Genomic DNA, 24,582 nt, shown 5'->3' on the forward strand with positions numbered 1-24,582 from the left:
GATTTGAAACTTGGTATACATGTTAACAAGGTAATGTATATGTGCCTTTTCATACTAAGAAATTTGAGAAATTTTTATTTTTAGCTCATCTGGACCAAAGGTCCAGTGGGTTTATGCCATGGGCTGCTGAGGCCAGTGTAAAGAGGTAGGGTTGGTTTCCTGCAGCACAACTTGAAAAACGTGAGGACTTGTATCTTGAAAGTTGGCATATAGGGTGGGGGATATAGATGACTGTCTTCTTGTTAATCAATCCTTCATTGCTCAGTCATTGTCCATAAGATTTCTTATGCCATAAGACCTGTTTTTTTTTTGTTTGTTTTTTTTATATCTTCTTAGCAGTGTCATGGCGTGGAGTGTCCTGTGTTTGTGTTGTTGCCTTTCCTTTGCATTAATTTACACCAGTGTCCAAGGACATCCGAAACAGCATTCTGACTCTGATGACCATGAAAGCCACATAAAATCCCTGAACGAGGCGAACAATGAGTTTGCTTTCCGCCTGTACAAAAGCATTGTGTCTGGTGCTCAGTCCCAGAATGTGTTCTTCTCGCCACTGAGTGTGTCCACCGCATTGGCTGCGCTGTCTTTAGGAGCAGGCGGTGAGACTCATCAACAGCTTCTCAGTGGCCTCGGATTCGACACTTCTGCCTTCACCAGTGAGCAGATTCATCAAGCCTTCCTCAGTCTCCTCCTAAACTTCAATCAGAGGACAGGGATAGATCTGAACATTGGAACTGCTGTCTATGTCAATAATACCTTTAAACCTCATCCAGAATTTCTGGAGAACCTTAAGCGGTTCTATCTTTCCGATGGCTTCTCTGTTGATTTCACAAATACCACAGAGACCACAAATGAAATCAACAAATACGTAAGTGAAAAGACGCACGGCAAAATCAACAATTTTATTGAAAACCTGGATCCAGAGACCATCATGTATCTGCTCAGCTATATATATTTTAAAGGTAAGCTCATTTGATTATGTCATGGTATTTTCATGGACATTACTTGTGTTTTGAATAACCGTTGAACATTTTTTTTTTCCTCTTTAGGTAAATGGTGTGTCCCATTTGACCCCAAAAACACTAGAGAGGATCAATTCCATGTGGATACAGAAACAACCGTTCCAGTTCAAATGATGTTTGTGAAGGATGACTTTTACAGCTACTATGATCATCAACTGGCTGTCAGAGTCCTTCGTTTGAATTACAAAGGTTCATTCTCCATGATACTGGCACTGCCTGATAAAAATATTACCCTTTTGGAAGAGGCTTTGAGTCCACACCACATCACTAAGTGGCAAAAATGGATGTCAGAAAGGTACCTCTGAATTTTTGGTGCATACCAAGTACGTACAACCCCGATTCCAAAAAAGTTGGGACAAAGTACAAATTGTAAATAAAAACGGAACGCAATAATTTACAAATCTCAAAAACTGATACTGTATTCCCAATAGAACATAGATAACATATCAAATGTCGAAAGTGAGACATTTTGAAATTTCATGCCAAATATTGGCTCATTTGAAATTTCATGACCGCAACACATCTCAAAGTTGGGACAGGGGCAATAAGAGGCTGGAAAAGTTAAAGGTACAAAAAAGGAACAGCTGGAGGACCAAATTGCAACTCATTAGGTCAATTGGCAATAGGTCATTAACATGACTGGGTATAAAAAGAGCATCTTGGAGTGGCAGTGGCTCTCAGAAGTAAAGATGGGAAGAGGATCACCAATCCCCCTAATTCTGCGCCGACAAATAGTGGAGCAACATCAGAAAGGAGTTCGACAGTGTAAAATTGCAAAGAGTTTGAACATATCATCTACAGTGCATAATATCATCAAAAGATTCAGAGAATCTGGAAGAATCTCTGTGCGTCAGGGTCAAGGCCGGAAAACCATACTGGGTGCCCGTGATCTTCGGGCCCTTAGACGGCACTGCATCACATACAGGCATGCTTCTGTATTGGAAATCACAAAATGGGCTCAGGAATATTTCCAGAGAACATTATCTGTGAACACAATTCACCTTGCCATCCGCCGTTGCCAGCTAAAACTCTGTAGTTCAAAGAAGAAGCCGTATCTAAACATGATCCAGAAGCGCAGACGTCTTCTCTGGGCCAAGGCTCATTTAAAATGGACTGTGGCAAAGTGGAAAACTGTTCTGTGGTCAGACAAATCAAAATTTGAAGTTCTTTTTGGAAATCAGGGACGCCGTGTCATTCGGACTAAAGAGGAGAAGGACGACCCAAGTTGTTATCAGCGCTCAGTTCAGAAGCCTGCATCTCTGATGGTATGGGGTTGCATTAGTGCGTGTGGCATGGGCAGCTTACACATCTGGAAAGACACCATCAATGCTGAAAGGTATATCCAGGTTCTAGAGCAACATATGCTCCCATCCAGACGACGTCTCTTTCAGGGAAGACCTTGCATTTTCCAACATGATAATGCCAAACCACATACTGCATCAATTACAGCATCATGGCTGCGTAGAAGGGTCCGGGTACTGAACTGGCCAGCCTGCAGTCCAGATCTTTCACCCATAGAAAACATTTGGCGCATCATAAAACGGAAGATACAACAAAAAAGACCTAAGACAGTTGAGCAACTAGAATCCTACATTAGACAAGAATGGGTTAACATTCCTATCCCTAAACTTGAGCAACTTGTCTCCTCAGTCCCCAGACGTTTACAGACTGTTGTAAAGAGAAAAGGGGATGTCTCACAGTGGTAAACATGGCCTTGTCCCAACTTTTTTGAGATGTGTTTTCATGAAATTTAAATTTTTCTCTTGAAATGATACATATTTTCTCAGTTTAAACATTTAATATGTCATCTATGTTCTATTCTGAATAAAATATGGAATTTTGAAACTTCCACATCATTACATTCCGTTTTTATTTACAATTTGTACTTTGTCCCAACTTTTTTGGAATCAGGGTTGTAGATTATGGGTTCAATAAAACACATTTTTTAATTTTATAATCTATGAAATGTACAGAGTGACTCTCAGACCTATTGGACAATAGATGAGATTATTGCAAGTTATTTTCCATCTTAAGCCAAACCATAAGGGGTTTGAGTCATTATATTTTCATAGGTACGGAATGTATCAACATCAATCCTGACTTACATCATTCATCATCATGTGTAGAGCACTATAATGATTCTTTGGGAATCATAATTAATATTCTCTGAGGTTCATTTTGCCATATGGCCTGTTTAAGTAATATCTACACCAGGTAATATAATGTAATATTACACGGTCGCACAAAGATATGAAGTTTATCTTCGAGTGGTGAATGTATATTTTTCAACACGGTCTTTGCATGACTGTGTAATGTTCTTTATATTATATCGACAAGCGGCACGGTGGTGTAGTGGTTAGCGCTGTCGCCTCACAGCAAGAAGGTCCTGGGTTCGAGCCCCGGGGCCGGCGAGGGCCTTTCTGTGCGGAGTTTGCATGTTCTCCCCGTGTCCGCGTGGGTTTCCTCCGGGTGCTCCGGTTTCCCCCACAGTCCAAAGACATGCAGGTTAGGTTAACTGGTGACTCTAAATTGATCGTAGGTGTGAATGTGAGTGTGAATGGTTGTCTGTGTCTATGTGTCAGCCCTGTGATGACCTGGCGACTTGTCCAGGGTGTACTCCGCCTTTCGCCCGTAGTCAGCTGGGATAGGCTCCAGCTTGCCTGCGACCCTGTAGAAGGATAAAGCGGCTAGAGATAATGAGATGAGATTATATGGACACATCCACAAAAACAAATATGCAAGTCAATCAAAAGAATTTTAATTTTGCACCAGTTTGCCATTTTGACGACGCACGTCAAGTCAGCGGGAAAACACTGGGAGTGACGTCATTGGCATGAAATATCAGGGATTATTATACATACAGGACACTTTTTTGATGGAATAAAAATGTATTCTATTCACTTCTAGCGGGTTTAATTCACTTGGTTTGATCACATGCAATATTGTTTGTATATCACTTATCCTACATGTATTACATCACTCTACCCAATGGAGAATGAGCATTCAAATATGGCTTATGATATTGCATGGTTGTCAAGACAAAATAACGTCACACATTGGAGCTCATGTGACTATTCAGTGAGAGAGTTTTCTGCTGTGCAGGTGCAGAATCATTTCTTTGTCAGCCGGGAAAGAGAGAAGACGAGGCTAATCCAGTGCTACTGCTAGGATTAAGCACTAAGTAAATAAACTGAAACCAAAGACCTGCTGAACACCCGAAAGGCTACCAAAGCTTTATTATATATTCTTCATGCATATTTACAAGAGAAAAACATACCAAAGGACATTGAAAAACTGGAAAAGAGACACATCGGAGATGTAAAACTTCGCGCTACCGAGTGACTGTGACAATTTGTAAACAAGCATGGCCGGCAGGTTTGCTTCGTTCAAAGTGGAAGATTTTGAGGGAATTTTGGCTGTCAGGTCACTCCATTGTGTGTAGCTGTCGATGTTGATTTTTAAAAGTAAATTACGCAGGGAAAATAACAACAATAATAATAATATTCGGCTTGACTATGCTAGCACTGGCCTTCACTAACACTACACCGGCTGGAGGGTAACTGGACTGCCACGCTAATAGCACCGAGTCACGGGTAAACTAGCTTTGGCCTTCGAGAATTCTGATATGAAGAGTGTGTAGTCATATGTATTATTATAATAATAATAATAATAATAATGGCTTTTGGGGGGGTCTATCAAATATATTCCATTTAGCTAGCATGATATTGAACTCGTCTTTGAGTCGTTCTTGCTAGCTGAATGGAATATATCTGATAGACCACGGGAAAAAAGCCAGCCAATATTATTTAATATTATATCCACATTCACTGGATATGAGCAGTCATGCACTCTCTGACTGGCTACTCAACCACTAGGCTATCAGCTCATATACCACGAGTAGAGAAAAACAAATTGGTGGAGCATTTTGCTGAACCAAACAAGGACGAAATAAAAACTCTACTTGAAAACAAAACCCCCCCAAAATACAAAAAAGCAACAAAATATGGAAAGAAAGTATCTGATGATACTTTCGCATTGCCGGCAGTAAGTCAGACCTGTTCCCAGTGCATGTTGGACTCCGGCAGGGCTGCCCTTTGTCACCGGTTCTGTTCATAATTTTTATGGACAGAATTTCTAGGCGCAGCCAGGGGCCGGAAGGAATCCAGTTTGGGAACCACAGGATTTCATCTCTGCTTTTTGCGGATGATGTTGTCCTGTTGGCTTCTTCAAACCAGGACCTCCAGCATGCACTGGGGCGGTTTGCAGTCGAGTGTGAAGCGGCTGGGATGAGAATCAGCACCTCCAAGGCCATGGTTCTCGACCGGAAAAGGGTGGCTTGCCCTCTTCAGGTTGGTGGAGAAGTCCTGCCTCAAGTGGAGGAGTTTAAGTATCTTGGGATCTTGTTCACGAGTGAGGGAAGGATGGAGCGTGAGATTGACAGGCGGATCGGTGCAGCCTCCGCAGTGATGCGGTCGCTTTACCGGTCCGTTGTGGTGAAGAAGGAGCTGAGCCAAAAGGCGAAGCTCTCAATTTACCGGTCGATCTACGTTCTGAATCTCACCTATGGTCATGAGCTTTGGGTAATGACCGAAAGAACAAGATCGCAGATACAAGCGGCCAAAATGAGTTTCCTTCGCAGGGTGGCTGGGCGCTCCCTTAGAGACAGGGTGAGAAGCACAGTCACTCGGGAGGAGCTCGGAGTAGAGCCGCTGCTCCTCCACATCGAGAGGAATCAGCTGAGGTGGCTCGGGCATCTTTTTCGGATGCCTCCTGGACGCCTCCCTGGGGAGGTGTTCCAGGCATGTCCCCCCGGCAGGAGGCCCCGGGGAAGACCCAGGACACGCTTGAGGAACTATGTCTCTTGGCTGGCCGAGGAGCTGGCCGAGGTGTCTGGGGAAAGGGAAGTTTGGGCTTCCATGCTTAGACTGCTGCCTCCACGACCCGGTCCCGGATAAAGCGGAAGAAGACGAGACGAGACAAGACGAGTATCTGATGATAAGAACGTATCTTTATTTTTCATTTCTTTCCTATTTATTTTAATTTTTTTTTATTCTTTTATTGTTAGCATTTTTTACAAATTGCTTACTGGCATTTCTCCGGTTGTTGAGTGGAAATGATTTTGTGAGGCATTTTGTATAAAGTTTTTATTTCTCGAATTTGCAAAGAATGAAAATAAAATGCTCTGTTTCCCAAAATCCAGTGAATATGGATAGAATAAAACAGTTATTTCACTCAATCTTGTCGTACATGGCTTATAGCCAACTCCGGTGCTATGCGACTCATCAGCTATCAGCTCATGTACGACTCGAATTCATGGAATAATTAAATATGTCAGTCAGAGACATGATGCATTTCAGATGAAAAATGCAAGTTTATCAACACAACAAGATAAACTTCATATCATCAAGCCAACATGTGATTTTCTTTTTATTGTATCGACACATTCACAAACAAGAAGTACCCAAATTTATCAAAACAATTCATAAATTTCCTCATGAGTGAAGATACTGAAAAATGTCATGGTTGGTGTTCTCAATGTCTCTGATGTAGTTTGTATGAAAAATCCAAGTTGTGTATTTCCCAGTAAAACAGTTGTGTCTAGTAGAGAAGTGGATTAATGAACAATTTTGAAATGCATACACATTATCTAACTCTTAACGAATATAATTCACTCAGATAGCTTCTGTAACCTTGAAGACTACAGGATTAGTTTATGAACTACACCTGCATTTCTCTTTCTCCAGAACGTTCAGAGTCCACGTCCCTAAACTGTCCCTAAAAACATCATACTCTCTGTGCAGCATTCTGTCTGAACTGGGATTTAAGGATATGTTTACAGCTAACGCTAACTTCTCTGGGATTTCTGACAAAAAATTGTTAGTTTCTAAGGTAAGAAAATTATTTGTACAAAATGGCAGTAGATGTGCTTATGTTGGATGTTCATGTGGCAGTTAATTAAACATGAGGTTGGGAGTTTTGAACATCACTGATGCTTTTATGTAATCTGAAGCCATTGTATGGATGTAATTAATCATCAGTTTTAGGTAGATATGGAAAAACTGCTAGGAAATATGAAGATTAGGCTCACTACCTGGCATGTGGAGAGATTACTTAATCATATCTACAATTAATCAGTGTTTTATCCCTTTTTTTGTTGTTCTCAGGTTGTACATAAAGCCACTCTAGATGTGGATGAAGCTGGAACCGAAGCTACTGGAGTGACTGGGATAGGCTTCGTTCCCTATTCTGCACAAATAACTGAAACGCTGAAATTTGATCGGCCATTTTTGACGTTTATAATTGACCAAAAAACAAACGATGTCCTCTTTCTGGGGAAAATTGCAAATCCAGCTAATTCTGATGTCCAGTAGTAATAAACTACCCCTGCAGTTAGTTTTCTTGTCTAGCATACAGAGTTGTAGTGTGTTGGGATGGAAAAATAGGACTGCAAAAATATGAAAAAACACATACAAAACTGAAGCATTTGAATTGGTTTAATAAAATCCAAAATTGCAAGCAAGGTTTCATGTACTTTATTCATTGTATTTTATGTTTCATACAAGATGAAAAGGAAGAGGGCGATACAGTGGGGTACTGGTTCACACTGTCGCCTCACAGCAGGCAAGTTCTGGGTATGAACCTGGCACAATACTGGGGCCTTTCTGTGTGGAGTTTGCATTTCATCCTCATGACTGTGTGGGTTTCCTCTGGGTGCTCCAGTTTTCTCCTCCAGTTCAAAGACATGCGGATTAGGTCAACTGGCTACTCTAAACTAGCTCTAGGAGTGAACGTGAGTGTGAATGGTTGTTGTTATACCCCCGCTCCGAAGGAGGGAGGGGTATTGAGGTATTTCACCTGACGTCACAGGGTCACATGACGCCCCGGTGTCCGCCATTTTGGACGGCAAGCTAGCTAATGTCAACAACAGTAGCTGGTATGTTACTGTAGCAATGTTTACGTTCAGTCATTTGGATGACTGTTAAAACCTTTCAGTCTCAAGTTTTTCCTTTACTGGATTTACTAGTTTACTGAGCCAGCCAGCCCCGGAGCTGGCTAGCTAGCCAGCCCGCCAGCCCCGGAGCTGGCTAGCTAGCCAGCCCGCCAGCCAGCCCCAGAGCGCGCTCAGTAAACTAGTAAATACAGTAAAGGGAAAACTTATAACGGGCCATGTCTCAACAGACTAAGAAGTTATTTCAATGACATTTAATAACATTTTGTTTATCCTGAGGACCGAAAGTACATGAAAATGTGAACAAACCTTAGCTGTCAGTGAACAATCCTGGTGGAAGCAGGTGAACGTCGTTCTCTAAGCCTGCTAACCTCAATTTTTGCAAATACCTCTCCCTCTGCTCGCCCTGTAAATGCCCGACGTCGCTGGATAGTGAAGGTGTTTTCTGCATCTCGCTCCTTTTTCTTTTATGTTTTTCGTTTGTCGCCTTCCTCGCATTCAAACTGATTCGAGCCGTGCCGTCCAAAATGGCAGCGTCACATGACTTGGTCACGTGAGTGAAATACCTCAATACTGGTTTACTTCTGTCTGTCCATCAGTTTTTCCTGTCCGTCTCTGTGTTAGTCCTGTCCAGGATGAAACCTACCTCTCACCCAAAGTCAGCTGGCTGTAGCTTCATCCATGAGCCTGACGGGTTCTTACTTTGCATGTGACGTCATAGCTAATTATGCATGAAGCTTTGAACCAGAAGTGGGCCATGTTGGAGGATATACACAAACTCACACAGTACACATTTAGTATAGAAGATATCAAGTCAAGTCAAGTTTATTTGCATAGTGCTTTTAACAATAAACATTGTCGCAAAGCAGCTTTACAGAATTTGAACAACTTAAAATATGAGCTAATTTTATCTATCGCCAATGAGCACGCCTGTGGCGACGGTGGCAAGGAAAAACTCCCTCAGATGACATGAGGAAGAAACCTCGAAAGGAACCAGATTCAAAAGGGAACCCATCCTCATCCAGGCAACAACAGACAACATGACTATAACATTAACAGTCCTAACATAAAGTCAGCTTCGTTGATGCTATAAACCCCCCTCCGACAGAAACCTGAGTGCAAAACCGTTCATGACAACCGCAGTCCCAAAGTCAGCAAGTCAACTGCAGTCCTAGAGTCAAGTCAAGTCAGCAAGTCAACTGCAGTCCCCAGCCACAAAAGCATCACTGCAAGAGTCCAGAGCGTCCTCCAGGCACAACCCCCAACTGTCCACATGGGGCCGCCATCCACAGGAGCGATGCAATGAGACTCCAGTCAGACACAGGGCACCAGGATGGATCAGGCAGGTCCGAGGAGCAGAAGAGGTCAGCATCTCGAACCCAGGACTGACATGTAACTCAGAGGGACAGATTTGGGGGGGGGGAGAAAACACAGGTTGTTAGGTATGCCCAATGTCACCTGAATAAGTAGGAACAGTATACATATTGCACGGAGTACAAGCAGGGACTCCGGCAACTAACTATGACAGCATAACTAAAAGGGCAGAGCCAGAAGGTAACACAGGCATGAGGGAGCCCCGGGACATAAAGCAGCAGCCACTACACCGTCAACAAACTCAAGTGAGCAAGCGAGTGGGGGGCTGACCACATCTATACATCCCAGTTTACCAAAACACTCTATGTCTGAGGACCCTCCAGATCTACACCTTTACCTCATAAACACCATTAACAAAAGGCTTGACTGAACAGATGTTTTCAGCCTAGACTTACAGTAAACACTGAGACTGTCTGATTCCCGAACACTACTTGGAAGGCTGTTCCATAACTGTGGGGCTTTGTAAGAAAAGGTTCTGCCCCCTGATGTAGCCTTCACTATATGAGGTACCAGCAGATAGCCTGCACCTTTTGATCTAAGTAGGCATGGCGGGTCATAGAGGAGCAGAAGTTCACTCAGGTACTGTGGTGCGAGACCATTCAGTGCTTTAAAGGTCAATAGTAGTACTTTATAATCAATACAAAATTTGATTGGGAGCCAATGCAGTGTGGATAAGACAGGGGTGATGTGGTCATATTTTCTAGTTCTAGTAAGGAATCTTGTTGCTGCATTTTGAACTAACTGGAGCTTGTTTATGCACTTATTGGAACATCCAGACAGTAAGACATTACAATGATCCAACCTGGAGGTAACGAAAGCATGAACTAGTTTTTCCGAGTCATGTAGTAGCATTAAATTTCTTATCTTAGCAATATTTCTGAGATGAAAGAAAGCTATCCAGGTAATGTTATCAATGTGAGTTTCGAATGAAAGACGGGTCAATAATCACTCCGAGGTCTTTTACTGCTGCATGTGAAGAAACAGAAAGGCCATCCAGAGTTACTATGTAATCAGAAAACTTGCTTCTAGCTGCATGTGGTCCTAGTACAAGTACTTCAGTCTTGTCAGAGTTAAGCAGAAGGAAATTAATAAGCATCCAGTGCCTAATGTCCTTCACACATTCCTCAATTCTATTAAGCTGGTGTCTCTCATCAGGTTTTGCAGAAACATACAACTGTGTGTCATCAGCATAACAGTGGAAACTAATACAATGTTTATGAATAATATTACCCAGAGGTAACATATATAAAGAAAAAAGCAGTGGACCCAAGACAGAACCTTGTGGAACACCAAACTTTACCACAGTACGTCTAGAAATATCACCATTTATATCAACATACTAATAGCAATCAGTTAAATAAGACCTGAGTCAGGAGAGGGCCATTCCCTTCACTCCCACAGCATTTTCTAGTCTGTCCAGGAGAATGGAATGATCAATGGTATCAAATGCTGCACTAAGGTCAAGCAACACAAGCAACGAGACACAGCCCTGATCAGACACCAACAGTAGGTCATTTACTACTTTAACCAGAGCTGTCTCTGTGCTATGATGAGGTCTAAATCCTGACTGATAGATTTTATGGATGTTATTCCTATGTAAATATAAGCATAAATGCTGTGCCACAGCTTTTTCAAGGATATGCTCGAGAGGTTGTTATGCTCAAGAATTCCTTTTGTTTCTTCGCTATGCCGACTCTTTGTGCTGTAATTGGATGTGGGCACAACTCTATTCGAGACTTAAGTTCTTTAGAATTCCAGCAATTATAAATAATCAAGGAGAAAAAACAAGAGACTTGTCCACTGAGCGTAGACGTCGATGGCTGTCCAACATAAACCGGGCTGATCTAAGCGATGAGAATGCAAAAACCACACGAGTCTGCAGTGAACATTTTATCAATGGTAAGTGCTACGAAGTAGTTATTAATGAATGATTGTAATATATAAGAAATATTGGATCTGTTTAATAGCCGGGTCATGCAGAAACTCGCCACTGTCAAACGTGACAAAGCCGTGATCATCGAGTGTGTGATCCGACAATCAAAGGCTTCTACTATTATTTCATTTTCAAAAGAGCTGTATATAATTTTTGATGACGCTGCTTTTATTTTACTTTTTCTTTCTATTAGGGAAACCAGCTGATCTCTACAATTTTATGGATTCAGACCGGGCTCCAGCACAAAATATGTGCCACAACAAAGTCAAAGATATGATGGTGTAGTGGTTAGCACGGTCGCCTCACAGCAAGAAGGTTCCGGGTTCAAACCCAGCCGCTGGCGAGGGCCTTTCTGTGTGGAGTTTGCATGTTCTCCCCATGTCTGCCCGGGTTTACTCTGGGTGCTCCGGTTTCCCCTACAATCCAAAGACATGCAGTTAGGCTGACGTGGGGCGGCCTTGGGCTGAGGTGCCCTTGAGCAAGGTACCTGACCCCTGACTGCTCCCCGGGCGCTCTGGTATGGCTGCCCACTGCTCTGAGTGTGTGCGTGTGTTCACTGCTTCAGATGGGTTAAATGCAGAGGATGAATTTCACTGTGCTTGAAGTGTGCAAGATAAAGGTAAGATGGCACTAAAACGGTAGCTCGAAATGCAAGGCTTACAGAGCGCAGAAAGAAACACAAAATTATTAAAGACTCTTCCCAAACGATCACAGAGTCAATCGAACAAGATTCATGTCAATCCACTTCCTCAAATACTGCGGCCTCCTCGCCCGTCGAGTGCCCTTTTATAACTAAATATGTTGTCTAGTGTGTGAGATACTGATCTTTTTGAAGCAGTCAATATGATTGTTTATAAAATAGATTTGAGAAATGACTACAAGCTTCTAAATATAACTCCTCTTTACCTTCCAGTCTGTACTCTTAAGACTGAATATCTTAACAGTGTGTGTATGTGCATATTTTATATCCTCCAACATGGCTGCAGTCAATGATGCAAGCAGTTTTGGTCACGTGGTTGCGAATGAAGAATAAGGGATGGGTGGACGAAAAGAAAGAAGTGACACCGAGTTTACCGGCAGCACCTTTAACAGGAAAGTACAAATCAATGTGAGTTAGCGAGACAGCTTGCTGATGTGCTATAAATTGAGTGGAGCTTCTTCGGGATAGATTTCTTTGCCAAGTGAAAATATGTGCTTGACTTCAGAACTCTTGCAGCTGCTAGCGGATGGAATAAGCCAGCATTGAAAGCAGTGTTCTGTCAAGGTTTACGTCCCGAAATTCAGAGTGAAATGACTTGCAGAAATGAGCATCTCACATTGGACTCCCTCATAGATCTCGCGATTCGCCTGGATCACCTACTCTCCAGCTGTCCCTCTCTGATAAATAATCCTTAAAACCTGGTTGATGTTGAGCAGTGTATGCCTTACTATGTAAATGTGTTCAAAATACAAATTATATTTTAGAATTTGTGAATACAAGAAGTTTGTTAGAGCAAGGAAAGTAAACAGAGTGGTGCAACAATACCCCAGGTTCAGAATTGCTGATGTGAACATAACCTTCAAGTAATCAATACGTGCTCATGTCCACTGCTTGTGTCTGTTTGAAAACAGTTAATAATTAAGATGGATTTATTTTACATTAAAATAAACAGGGTAAAGGTTGGAGTCTATGCACATTTAAAAAAGAACAACACTTCCACGTCTTTGACAACACGACGAGACTTTGAGGAAGGTGGTTACAGTTTGGTGAGTTGTGTTGTTGTGGGGTTTTTTTTGTTGTTGTTTATTTGTTTTTTTTTAAACCTGACTAATTTTTGCAATTTGAAAATGAGACAATGAAACTTTAGTCAAATTCAAATGCAAAAGATGCATACAACAGCTGGCAAAATTCAAATGCAAAGTCCATTTGCCATTTTATTTTCCATGCTTAACTGATCTGATTCTGCCATATTTAAACAATAATAGCAATCAATCCTCTCATTTGTGATTGCACTTTTTCATCCTCATGCTCCAACTCAGCCAAAATTAAACACCTTTGCTATCTTATTTGATTTGCATTTTCACTGACAATGAGGTATATCTGTAAACCAAACACTATGGTAGGGAAGTTTTGGTGTTTTGGAGGAAATTATGAAGTTTGGTGTTGAAAATCTCTAGATCATAGAACCAATCGTTGATAAATTCTAGTGCTTGCCAACCAGGTTGAGTACACTTCACTCAAAACTGAGATTCCAAAGTGATCCATGACCAGTTGAGAGAATTTGTAGCTTATTTTGGACATTACCAACATGAATGAAGTTGTCATTGTGAACTTTGCATTGTGAAATTTCACCAAAAAGTGATTGCTTAAATCACTAAAGATCAGAAAGCTCAATTATTCTATCCCCTGCCCAAGTGAAGTTCGGCGGGGGATATAGAAACGGGTTCCATCCGTCCGTCCGGTCACGTTTCTGTTTCCGGGCTATATCTTTAAATCTACTGAAGACATCTTCAGGAAACTTTGTATACATATCAAGCAACATGTGACCTGGTACCTTTTGCTATTGTGGATTTTTTTTAAAGTACTTTTCAAGTATTTTGACTTTGTTTCGAAGAGCAATGTTCGTTTCCAGAGCATGTATCCCAAACTTTTCATGATATGGATTTGAAACTTGGTATACATGTTAACAAGGTGATGTAGATGTGCCTTTTCATACTAAGAAATTTGAGAAATTTTCATTTTTCTTGTTTCCATGGAAACAATTTCAGACTTAGTCTCTCAGGTTAGTCTTAGGAGTAGGTTTTGTTTCCGGAGCAGAACTTGAAAACTATGAGTGGTATGGTCTTGAAAGTTGGTAGATGTGTTGATTAAGTAATGTATATGTGCCTTTTGATACTAAGAAATGTGAGAAATTGTCATTTTTAGCTCACCTGGACCAAAGGTCCGGTGGGTTTATGCCATGGGCTGCTGAGGTCAGTGTAAAGAGGTAGGGTTGGTTTCCTGCAGCACAACTTGAAAAATGTGACAAATAATATCTGGAAACTTGGTATATACAGTAGTTGGTATATAGGGTGGGGGATATAGATGATTCTATCATCTTGTTAATCAGTCCTTCATTGCTCAGTCATTGTCCATAAGATTTCTTATGCCATAAGACCTGTTTTTTTTTTTTTATATCTTCTTAGAAGTATCATGGCGTGGAGTGTCCTGTGTTTGTGTTGTTGCCTTTCCTTGGCATTAATTTACACCAGTGTCCAAGGACATCCAAAACAACATTCCGACTCTGATGACCATGAAAGCCACATAAAAGCACTGAACGAGGCGAACAATGAGTTTGCTTTCCGCCTGTACAAAAGCATTGCGTCTGGTGCTCAGTCCCAGAATGTGTTCTTCTCGCCACTGAGTGTGTCCACCGCATTGGCTGCGCTGTCTTTAGGAGCAGGCGGTGAGACTCATCAACAGCTTCTCAGTGGCCTCGGATTCGACACTTCTGCCTTCACCAGTGAGCAGATTCATCAAGCCTTCCTCAATCTCCTCCTAAACTTCAATCAGAGGACAGGGATAGATCTGAACATTGGAACTGCTGTCTATGTCAATGATACCTTTAAACCTCATCCAGAATTTCTGGAGAACCTTAAGCGGTTCTATCTTTCCGATGGCTTCTCTGTTGATTTCACAAATACCACAGAGACCACAAATGAAATCAACAAATACGTAAGTGAAAAGACGCATGGCAAAATCAGCAATTTTATTGAAAACCTGGATCCAGAGACCATCATGTATCTGCTCAGCTATGTATATTTTAAAGGTAAGCTCATTTAGTTATGTCATGGTATTTTCATGGACATTACTTGTGTTTTGAATAACCATTGAACTTTTTTTTTTCCTCTTTAGGTAAATGGTGTGTCCCATTTGACCCCCAAAACACTAGAGAGGATCAATTCCATGTGGATACGGAAACAACTGTTCCAGTTCAAATGATGTTTGTGGAGGATGACTTTTACAGCTACTATGATCATCAACTGGCTGTCAGAGTCCTTCGTTTGAATTACAAAGGTTCATTCTCCATGATACTGGCACTGCCTGATAAAAATATTACCCTTTTGGAAGAGGCTTTGAGTCCACACCACATCACTAAGTGGCAAAAATTGATGTCAGAAAGGTACCTCTGAATTTTTGGTGCATACCAAGTACGTACAACCCCGATTCCAAAAAAGTTGGGACAAAGTACAAATTGTAAATAAAAACGGAATGCAATAATTTACAAATCTCAAAAACTGATACTGTATTCCCAATAGAACATAGATAACATATCAAATGTCGAAAGTGAGACATTTTGAAATTTCATGCCAAATATTGGCTCATTTGAAATTTCATGACCGCAACACATCTCAAAAAAGTTGGGACAGGGGCAATAAGAGGCTGGAAAAGTTAAAGGTACAAAAAAGGAACAGCTGGAGGACCAAATTGCAACTCATTAGGTCAACTGGCAATAGGTCATTAACATGACTGGGTATAAAAAGAGCATCTTGGAGTGGCAGTGGCTCTCAGAAGTAAAGATGGGAAGAGGATCACCAATCCCCCTAATTCTGCACCGACAAATAGTGGAGCAATATCAGAAAGGAGTTCGACAGTGTAAAATTGCAAAGAGTTTGAACATATCATCATCTACAGTGCATAATATCATCAAAAGATTCAGAGAATCTGGAAGAATCTCTGTGCGTCAGGGTCAAGGCCGGAAAACCATACTGGGTGCCTGTGATCTTCGGGCCCTTAGACGGCACTGCATCACATACAGGCATGCTTCTGTATTGGAAATCACCAAATGGGCTCAGGAATATTTCCAGAGAACATTATCTGTGAACACAATTCACCTTGCCATCCGCCATTGCCAGCTAAAACTCTGTAGTTCAAAGAAGAAGCCGTATCTAAACATGATCCAGAAGCGCAGACGTCTTCTCTGGGCCAAGGCTCATTTAAAATGGACTGTGGCAAAATGGAAAACTGTTCTGTGGTCAGACGAATCAAAATTTGAAGTTCTTTATGGAAATCAGGGACGCCGTGTCATTCGGACTAAAGAGGAGAAGGACGACCCAAGTTGTTATCAGCACTCAGTTCAGAAGCCTGCATCTCTGATGGTATGGGGTTGCATTAGTGCGTGTGGCATGGGCAGCTTACACATCTGGAAAGACACCATCAATCCTGAAAGGTATATCCAAGTTCTAGAGCAACATATGCTCCCATCCAGATGACGTCTCTTTCAGGGAAGACCTTGCATTTTCCAACATGACAATGCCAAACCACATACTGCATCAATTACAGCATCATGGCTGCGTAGAAGAAGGGTCCGGGTACTGAACTGGCCAGCCTGCAGTCCAGATCTTTCACCCATAGAAAACATTTGGCGCATCATAAAACGGAAGATACAACAAAAAAGACCTAAGACAGTTGAACAACTAGAATCCTACATTAGACAAGAATGGGTTAACATTCCTATCCCTAAACTTGAGCAACTTGTCTCCTCAGTCCCCAGACGTTTACAGACTGTTGTAAAGAGAAAAGGGGATGTCTCACAGTGGTAAACATGGCCTTGTCCCAACTTTTTTTGAGATGTGTTGTCATGAAATTTAAATTTTTCTCTTGAAATGAGACATATTTTCTCAGTTTAAACATTTGATATGTCATCTATGTTCTATTCTGAATAAAATATGGAATTTTGAAACTTCCACATCATTACATTCTGTTTTTATTTACAATTTGTACTTTGTCCCAACTTTTTTGGAATCAGGGATGTAGATTATGGGTTCAATTAAACACATTTTTTAATTTATAATCTATGAAATGTACAGAGTGACTCTCAGACCTATTGGACAATAGATGAGATTATTGCAAGTTCTTTTCCATCTTAAGCCAAACCATAAGGGGTTTGAGTCATTATATTTTCATAGGTACAGATTGTATCAACATCAATCCTGACTTACATCATTCATCATCATGTGTAGAGCACTATAATGATTCTTTGGGAATCAAAATTTAATATTCTCTGAGGTTCATTTTGCCATATGGCCTGTTTAAGTAATATCTACACCAGGTAATATAATTACTCAGATAATCTACACCAGTTAATATAATGTAGTATTACACGGTCGCACAAAGATATGAAGTTTATCTTCGAGTGGTGAATGTATGTTTTTCAACACGGTCTTTGCATGACTGTGTAATGTTCTTTATATTATATGGACACATCCACAAAAACAAATATGCAAGTCAATCAAAAGAATTTTAATTTTGCACCAGTTTGCCATTTTGACGACGCACGTCAAGTCAGCGGGAAAACACTGGGAGTGACATCATTGGCATGAAATATCAGGGATTATTATACATACAGGACACTTTTTTGATGGAATAAAAACGTATTCTATTCACTTCTAGCGGGTTTAATTCACTTGGTTTGATCACATGCAATATTGTTTGTATATCACTTATCCTACATGTATTACATCACTCTACCCAATGGAGAATGAGCATTCAAATATGGCTTATGATATTGCATGGTTGTCAAGACAAAATAACATCACACATTGGAGCTCATGTGACTATTCAGTGAGAGAGTTTTCTGCTGTGCAGGTGCAGAATCATTTCTTTGTCAGCCGGGAAAGAGAGAAGACGAGGCTAATCCAGTGCTACTGCTAGGATTAAGCACTAAGTAAATAAACTGAAACCAAAGACCTGCTGAACACCCGAAAGGCTACCAAAGCTTTATTATATATTCTTCATGCATATTTACAAGAGAAAAACATACCAAAGGACATTGAAAAACTGGAAAAGAGATGTAAAACTTCGCGCTACCGAGTGACTCTGACAATTTGTAAACAAGCATGGCCGGCAGGTTTGCTTCGTTCAAAGTGGAAGATTTTGAGAGAATTTTGGCTGTCAGGTCACTCTATTGTGTGTAGTTGTCAATGTTGATTTTTAAAAGTAAATTACGCAGGGAAAATAATAACAATAATAATAATATTCGGCTTGACTATGCTAGCACTGGCCTTCACTAACACTACACCGGCTGGAGGGTAACTGGACTGCCACGCTAATAGCACCGAGTCATGGGTAAACTAGCTTTGGCCTTCGAGAATTCTGATATGAAGAGTGTGTAGTCATATGTATTATAATAATAATAATAATAATAATAATAATAATGGCTTTTGGGGGGGTCTATCAAATATATTCCATTTAGCTAGCATGATATTGAACTCGTCTTTGAGTCGTTCTTGCTAGCTGAATGGAATATATCTAATAGACCATGGAAAAAAAGCCAGCCAATATTATTTAATATTATATCCACATTCACTGGATATGAGCAGTCATGCACTCTCTGACTGGCTACTCAACCACTAGGCTATCAGCTCATATACCACGAGTAGAGAAAAATAAATTGGTGGAGCATTTTGCTGAACCAAGCAAGGATGAAATAAAAACTCTACTTGAAAACAAACCCCCCCCCAAAATAAAAAAAAGCAACAAAATATGGAAAGAAAGTATCTGATGATACTTTCGCATTGCCGGCAGTAAGTCAGACCTGTTCCCAGTGCATGTTGGACTCCGGCAGGGCTGACCTTTGTCACCGGTTCTGTTCATAATTTTTATGGACAGAATTTCTAGGCGCAGCCAGGGGCCGGAAGGAATCCTGTTTGGGAACCCCAGGATTTCATCTCTGCTTTTTGCGGATGATGTTTTCCTGTTGGCTTCTTCAAACCAGGACCTCCAGCATGCACTGGGGCGGTTTGCAGTCGAGTGTGAAGCGGCTGGGATGAGAATCAGCACCTCCAAGGCCATGGTTCTCGACCGGAAAAGGGTGGCTTGCCCTCTTCAGGTTGGTGCAGAAGTCCTGCCTCAAGTGGAGGAGTTTAAGTATCTTGGGATCTTGTTCACGAGTGAGGGAAGGATGGAGCGTGAAATCGACAGGTGGATCGGTGCAGCCTCAGCAGTGATGCGGTCGCTTTACCGGTCCGTCGTGGTGAAGAAGGAGCTGAGCCAAAAGGCGAAGCTCTCAATTTACCGGTCGATCTACGTTCTGACTCTCACCTATGGTCATGAGCTTTGGGTAATGACCGAAAGAACAAGATCGCAGATACAAGCGGCCAAAATGAGTTTCGTTCGCAGGGTGGCTGGGTGCTCCCTTAGAGACAGGGTGAGAAGCACAGTCACTCGGGAGGAGCTCGGAGTAGAGCCGCTGCTCCTCCACATCGAGAGGAATCAGCTGAGGTGGCTCGGGCATCTTTTTCGGATGCCTCCTGGACGCCTCCCTGGGGAGGTGTTCCAGGCATGTCCCCCCGGCAGGAGGCCCCGGGGAAGACCCAGGACACGCTGGAGGGACTATGTCTCTCGGCTGGCCTGGGAACGCCTCGGTGTTCTTCCCGAGGAGCTGGCCAAGGTGTCGGGGGAAAGGGAAGTTTGGGCTTCCATGCTTAGACTGCTGCCTCCGCGACCCGGTCCCGGATAAAGCGGAAGAAGACGAGACGAGACAAGACGAGTATCTGATGATAAGAACGTATCTTTATTTTGCATTTCTTTCCTATTTATTTTAATTTTTTTATTCTTTTATTGTTAGCATTTTTTACAAATTGCTTACTGGCATTTCTCCGGTTGTTGAGTGGAAATGATTTTGTGAGGCATTTTGTATAAAGTTTTTATTTATCGAATTTGCAAAGAATGAAAATAAAATGCTCTGTTTCCCAAAATCCAGTGAATATGGATAGAATAAAGCAGTTATTTCATTCAATCTTGTCGTACATGGCTTATAGCCAACTCCGGTGCTATGCGACTCATCAGCTATCAGCTCATGTACGACTCGAATTCATGGAATAATTAAATATGTCAGTCAGAGACATGATGCATTTCAGATCAAAAATGCAAGTTTATCAACACAACAAGATAAACTTCATATCATCAAGCCAATATGTGATTTTCTTTTTATTGTATCGACACATTCACAAACAAAAAGTACCCAAATTTATCAAAACAATTCATCAATTTCCTCATGAGTGAAGATACTGAAAAATGTCATGGTTGGTGTTCTCAATGTCTCTGATGTAGTTTGTAGAAAAAAATGCGATTTGCGTATTTCCCAGTAAAACACTTGTGTCTAGTAGAGAAGTGGATTAATGAACAATTTTGAAATGCATACACATTATCTAACTCTTAACGAATATAATTCACTCAGATAGCTTCTGCAACCTTGAAGACTACAGGATTAGTTTATGAACTACACCTGCATTTCTCTTTCTCCAGAACGTTCAGCGTCCACGTCCCGAAACTGTCCCTAAAAACATCATACTCTCTGTGCAGCATTCTGTCTGAACTGGGATTTAAGGATATGTTTACAGCCAAAGCTAACTTCTCTGGGATTTCTGACAAAAAATTGTTAGTTTCTAAGGTAAGAAAATTATTTGTACAAAATGGCAGTAGATGTGCTTATGTTGGATGTTCATGTGGCAGTTAATTAAACATGAGGTTGGGAGTTTTGAACATCACTGATGCTTTTATGTAATCTGAAGCCATTTTATGGATGTAATGAATCATCATCAGTTTTAGGTAGATATGGAAAAACTGCTAGGAAATATGAAGATTAGGCTCACTACCTGGCATGTGGAGAGATTACTTAATCATATCTGCAATTAATCAGTGTTTTATCCTTTTTTTTGTTGTTCTCAGGTTGTACATAAAGCCACTCTAGATGTGGATGAAGCTGGAACCGAAGCTACTGGAGTGACTGGGATAGACTTCGTTCTCTTGTCTTTACAAATAACTGAAACGCTGAAATTTGATCGGCCATTTTTGATGTTTATAATTGACCAAAAAACAAACGATGTCCTCTTTCTGGGGAAAATTGCAAATCCAGCTAATTCTGATGTCCAGTAGTAATAAACTACCCCTGCAGTTAGTTTTCTTGTCTAGCATACAGAGTTGTAGTGTGTTGGGATGGAAAAATAGGACTGCAAAAATATGAAAAACCACATACAAAACTGAAGCATTTGAATTGGTTTAATAAAATCCATATTGCAAGCAAGGTTTCATGTACTTTATTCATTGTATTTTATGTTTCATACAAGATGAAAAGGAAGAGGGCGATACAGTGGGGTACTGGTTCACACTGTCGCCTCACAGCAGGCAAGTTCTGGGTATGAACCTGGCACAATACTGGGGCCTTTCTGTGTGGAGTTTGCATTTCATCCTCATGACTGTGTGGGTTTCCTCTGGGTGCTCCAGTTTTCTCCTCCAGTTCAAAGACATGCGGATTAGGTCAACTGGCTACTCTAAACTAGCTCTAGGAGTGAACGTGAGTGTGAATGGTTGTTGTTATACCCCCGCTCCGAAGGAGGGAGGGGTATACTGGTTTACTTCTGTCTGTCCATCAGTTTTTCCTGTCCGTCTCTGTGTTAGTCCTGTCCAGGATGAAACCTACCTCTCACCCAAAGTCAGCTGTCTGTAGCTTCATCCATGAGCTTGACGGATTCTTACTTTGCATGTGACGTCATAGCTAATTATGCATGAAGCTTTGAACCAGAAGTGGGCCATGTTGGAGGATATACACAAACTCACACAGTACACATTTAGTATAGAAGATATCAAGTCAAGTCAAGTTTATTTGCATAGTGCTTTTAACAATAAACATTGTCGCAAAGCAGCTTTACAGAATTTGAACAACTTAGAATATGAGCTAATTTTATCTATTGCCAATGAGCACGCCTGTGGCGACGGTGGCAAGGAAAAACTCGCTCAAATGACATGAGGAAGAAACCTCGAAAGGAACCAGACTCAAAAGGGAACCCATCCTCATCCAGGCAACAACAGACAACATGACTATAACATTAACAGTCCTAACATAAAGTCAGCTTCGTTGATGCTATAAACCCCCCTCCGACAGAAACCTGAGTGCAAAACCGTTCACGACAACCGCAGTCCCAAAGTCAGCAAGTCAACTGCAGTCCTAGAGTCAAGTCAAGTCAGCAAGTCAACTGCAGTCCCCAGCCACAAAAGCATCACTGCAAGAGTCCAGAGCGTCCTCCAGGCGCGACCTCCAACTGTCCACATGGGGCCGCCGTCCACAGGAGCGATGCAATGAGACTCCAGTCAGACACAGGGCACCAGGATGGATCAGGCAGGTCCGAGGAGCAGAAGAGGTCAGCATCTCGAACCCAGGACTGACATGTAACTCAGAGGGACAGATTTGGGGGGGGGGGGAGAAAACACAGGTTGTTAGGTATGCCCAATGTCACCTGAATAAGTAGGAACAGTATACATATTGCACGGAGTACAAGCAGGGACTCCGGCAACTAGCTATGACAGCATAACTAAAAGGGCAGAGCCAGAAGGTAACACAGGCATGAGGGAGCCCCGGGACATAAAGCAGCAGCCACTACACCGTCAACAAACTCGAGTGAGCAAGCGAGTGGGGGACTGACCACATCCATACATCCCAGTTTACCAAAACACTCTATGTCTGAGGACCCTCCAGATCTACACCTTTATCTCATAAACACCATTAACAAAAGGCTTGACTGAACAGATGTTTTCAGCCTAGACTTACAGTAAACACTGAGACTGTCTGATTCCCGAACACTACTTGGAAGGCTGTTCCATAACTGTGGGGCTTTGTAAGAAAAGGTTCTGCCCCCTGATGTAGCCTTCACTATATGAGGTACCAGCAGATAGCCTGCACCTTTTGATCTAAGTAGGCATGGCGGGTCATAGAGGAGCAGAAGTTCACTCAGGTACTGTGGTGCGAGACCATTCAGTGCTTTAAAGGTCAATAGTAGTACTTTATAATCAATATGAAATTTGATTGGGAGCCAATGCAGTGTGGATAAGACAGGGGTGATGTGGTCATATTTTTTAGTTCTAGTAAGGAATCTTGTTGCTGCATTTTGAACTAACTGGAGCTTGTTTATGCACTTATTGGAACATCCAGACAGTAAGACATTACAATAATCCAACCTGGAGGTAACGAAAGCATGAACTAGTTTTTCCGAGTCATGTAGTAGCATTAAATTTCTTATCTTAGCAATATTTCTGAGATGAAAGAAAGCTATCCAGGTAATGTTATCAACGTGAGTTTCGAATGAAAGACTGGTCAATAATCACTCCGAGGTCTTTTACTGCTGCATGTGAAGAAACAGAAAGGCCACAGCGGCGCGGGAAGACATTGTCGGCAGGGGGTGCTGTGATGTGACCTGGGACATTTTTTTGAAGGGGGTTCTGGGGGTCCTCCCCTCCCCCAGAAAATTTTGTATTTCTTAGATGCAATTTCCTGCATTTTAACCAATCAGGCGTCCGAAATCCTTTTAAGCTTGCAATTGCAATATTTCGTTAAACTGCCTACTACTTATAGGCCTAATCCGTAAAAACGACTTTTTTTTTTTTGAGTGATGACGGAAGAATCTGAAGCCTGTCTGTCAATGACAATTCTCAGTTAACACGATTACGAAGGACAGGTTATTTTAGAAGCAGAAGCGCACAGCTGTGGTTTAACAGTTGCAGGTTTTACATCTGCTCTAGATAAACTGAAGGAGACGTGGATTCCACCCGATTACAGCCTTACGTACCCAGATCCAGTCAAGCGAGTGTGCATTTCAAATACAGTAGTTAGTCGCACACACACACACACACACACATGAAACAGAACAACACTCTCCCTGGAACAACACAAACACCATGGTTCTCTCAATCAACAGACCGAAATCCATGAACCCACTCATCCTACTACTATGGCTTAGTGACACTAACTTAGTGTTCTATTGCAAAAATCACTCATAAAAGTGATGCAGCGGTATTTCACACTCTCCATTAAGAAAAGTAAAAGTAAAACATGATGAGCATGGACACACCGTTTTAAACGAACATTTTTTAAGACTGTAGTTACATCTGAGTCAACTTCAAAGCACGATGCTAGCAACACCTGCACTTGTTCAAGGCATACCAAATAGGCTCAAGTGAACACGACACAGCGGGCAAAATTAATAACCAAATGGCCTTACCTTAAAACGCTGTCTTGATCATATGACTTCTCGCAATTATTCCACTTAAATCCACACGGTTTAACACACCCAACGCAGATACCAAGCTGGAAATGTGCTAACATTGTATTTCTCTACAGACGGTCGACTCGTACTCGCTTCCTGTTGTAATTTCGCGCGCTGAAAAGCTGAACGTCAACGTCACGACAAAAAAAATTCTGATGGTCCACTAGGCTACATATTAAGTTATAAGTTTTAATTAAATCCTTTTTGAAATAACTAAAATGTAGCCCTCATCATCCTACATCTAAAAC

The 24,582-nt window shown here is 41.6% G+C and overlaps 2 protein-coding genes across 2 annotated transcripts; both read left to right on the forward strand.

Annotated features, from left to right (window-relative positions):
- Positions 1-302: 302 nt before the first annotated feature.
- Positions 303-7,390, forward strand: LOC132872114 (alpha-1-antitrypsin-like). The gene is made up of 4 exons (XM_060906716.1): positions 303-959; positions 1,047-1,314; positions 6,764-6,908; positions 7,184-7,390. The coding sequence occupies exons 1-4, from the start codon at positions 344-346 to the stop codon at positions 7,388-7,390; spliced, it is 1,236 nt and encodes a 411-aa protein (XP_060762699.1). The 5' UTR covers positions 303-343.
- A 7,048-nt stretch (positions 7,391-14,438) lies between these two features.
- Positions 14,439-21,173, forward strand: LOC132872116 (hibernation-specific plasma protein HP-55-like). The gene is made up of 4 exons (XM_060906717.1): positions 14,439-15,063; positions 15,150-15,417; positions 20,544-20,688; positions 20,967-21,173. Exons 1-4 carry the CDS (start codon positions 14,448-14,450, stop codon positions 21,171-21,173), a joined length of 1,236 nt encoding a protein of 411 aa, XP_060762700.1. The 5' UTR covers positions 14,439-14,447.
- The last annotated feature ends 3,409 nt before the right edge of the window (positions 21,174-24,582 follow it).

Source organism: Neoarius graeffei, chromosome 24 (genome assembly GCF_027579695.1).
Source record: "Neoarius graeffei isolate fNeoGra1 chromosome 24, fNeoGra1.pri, whole genome shotgun sequence".
Classification (NCBI taxonomy): Eukaryota; Metazoa; Chordata; class Actinopteri; order Siluriformes; family Ariidae; genus Neoarius; species Neoarius graeffei.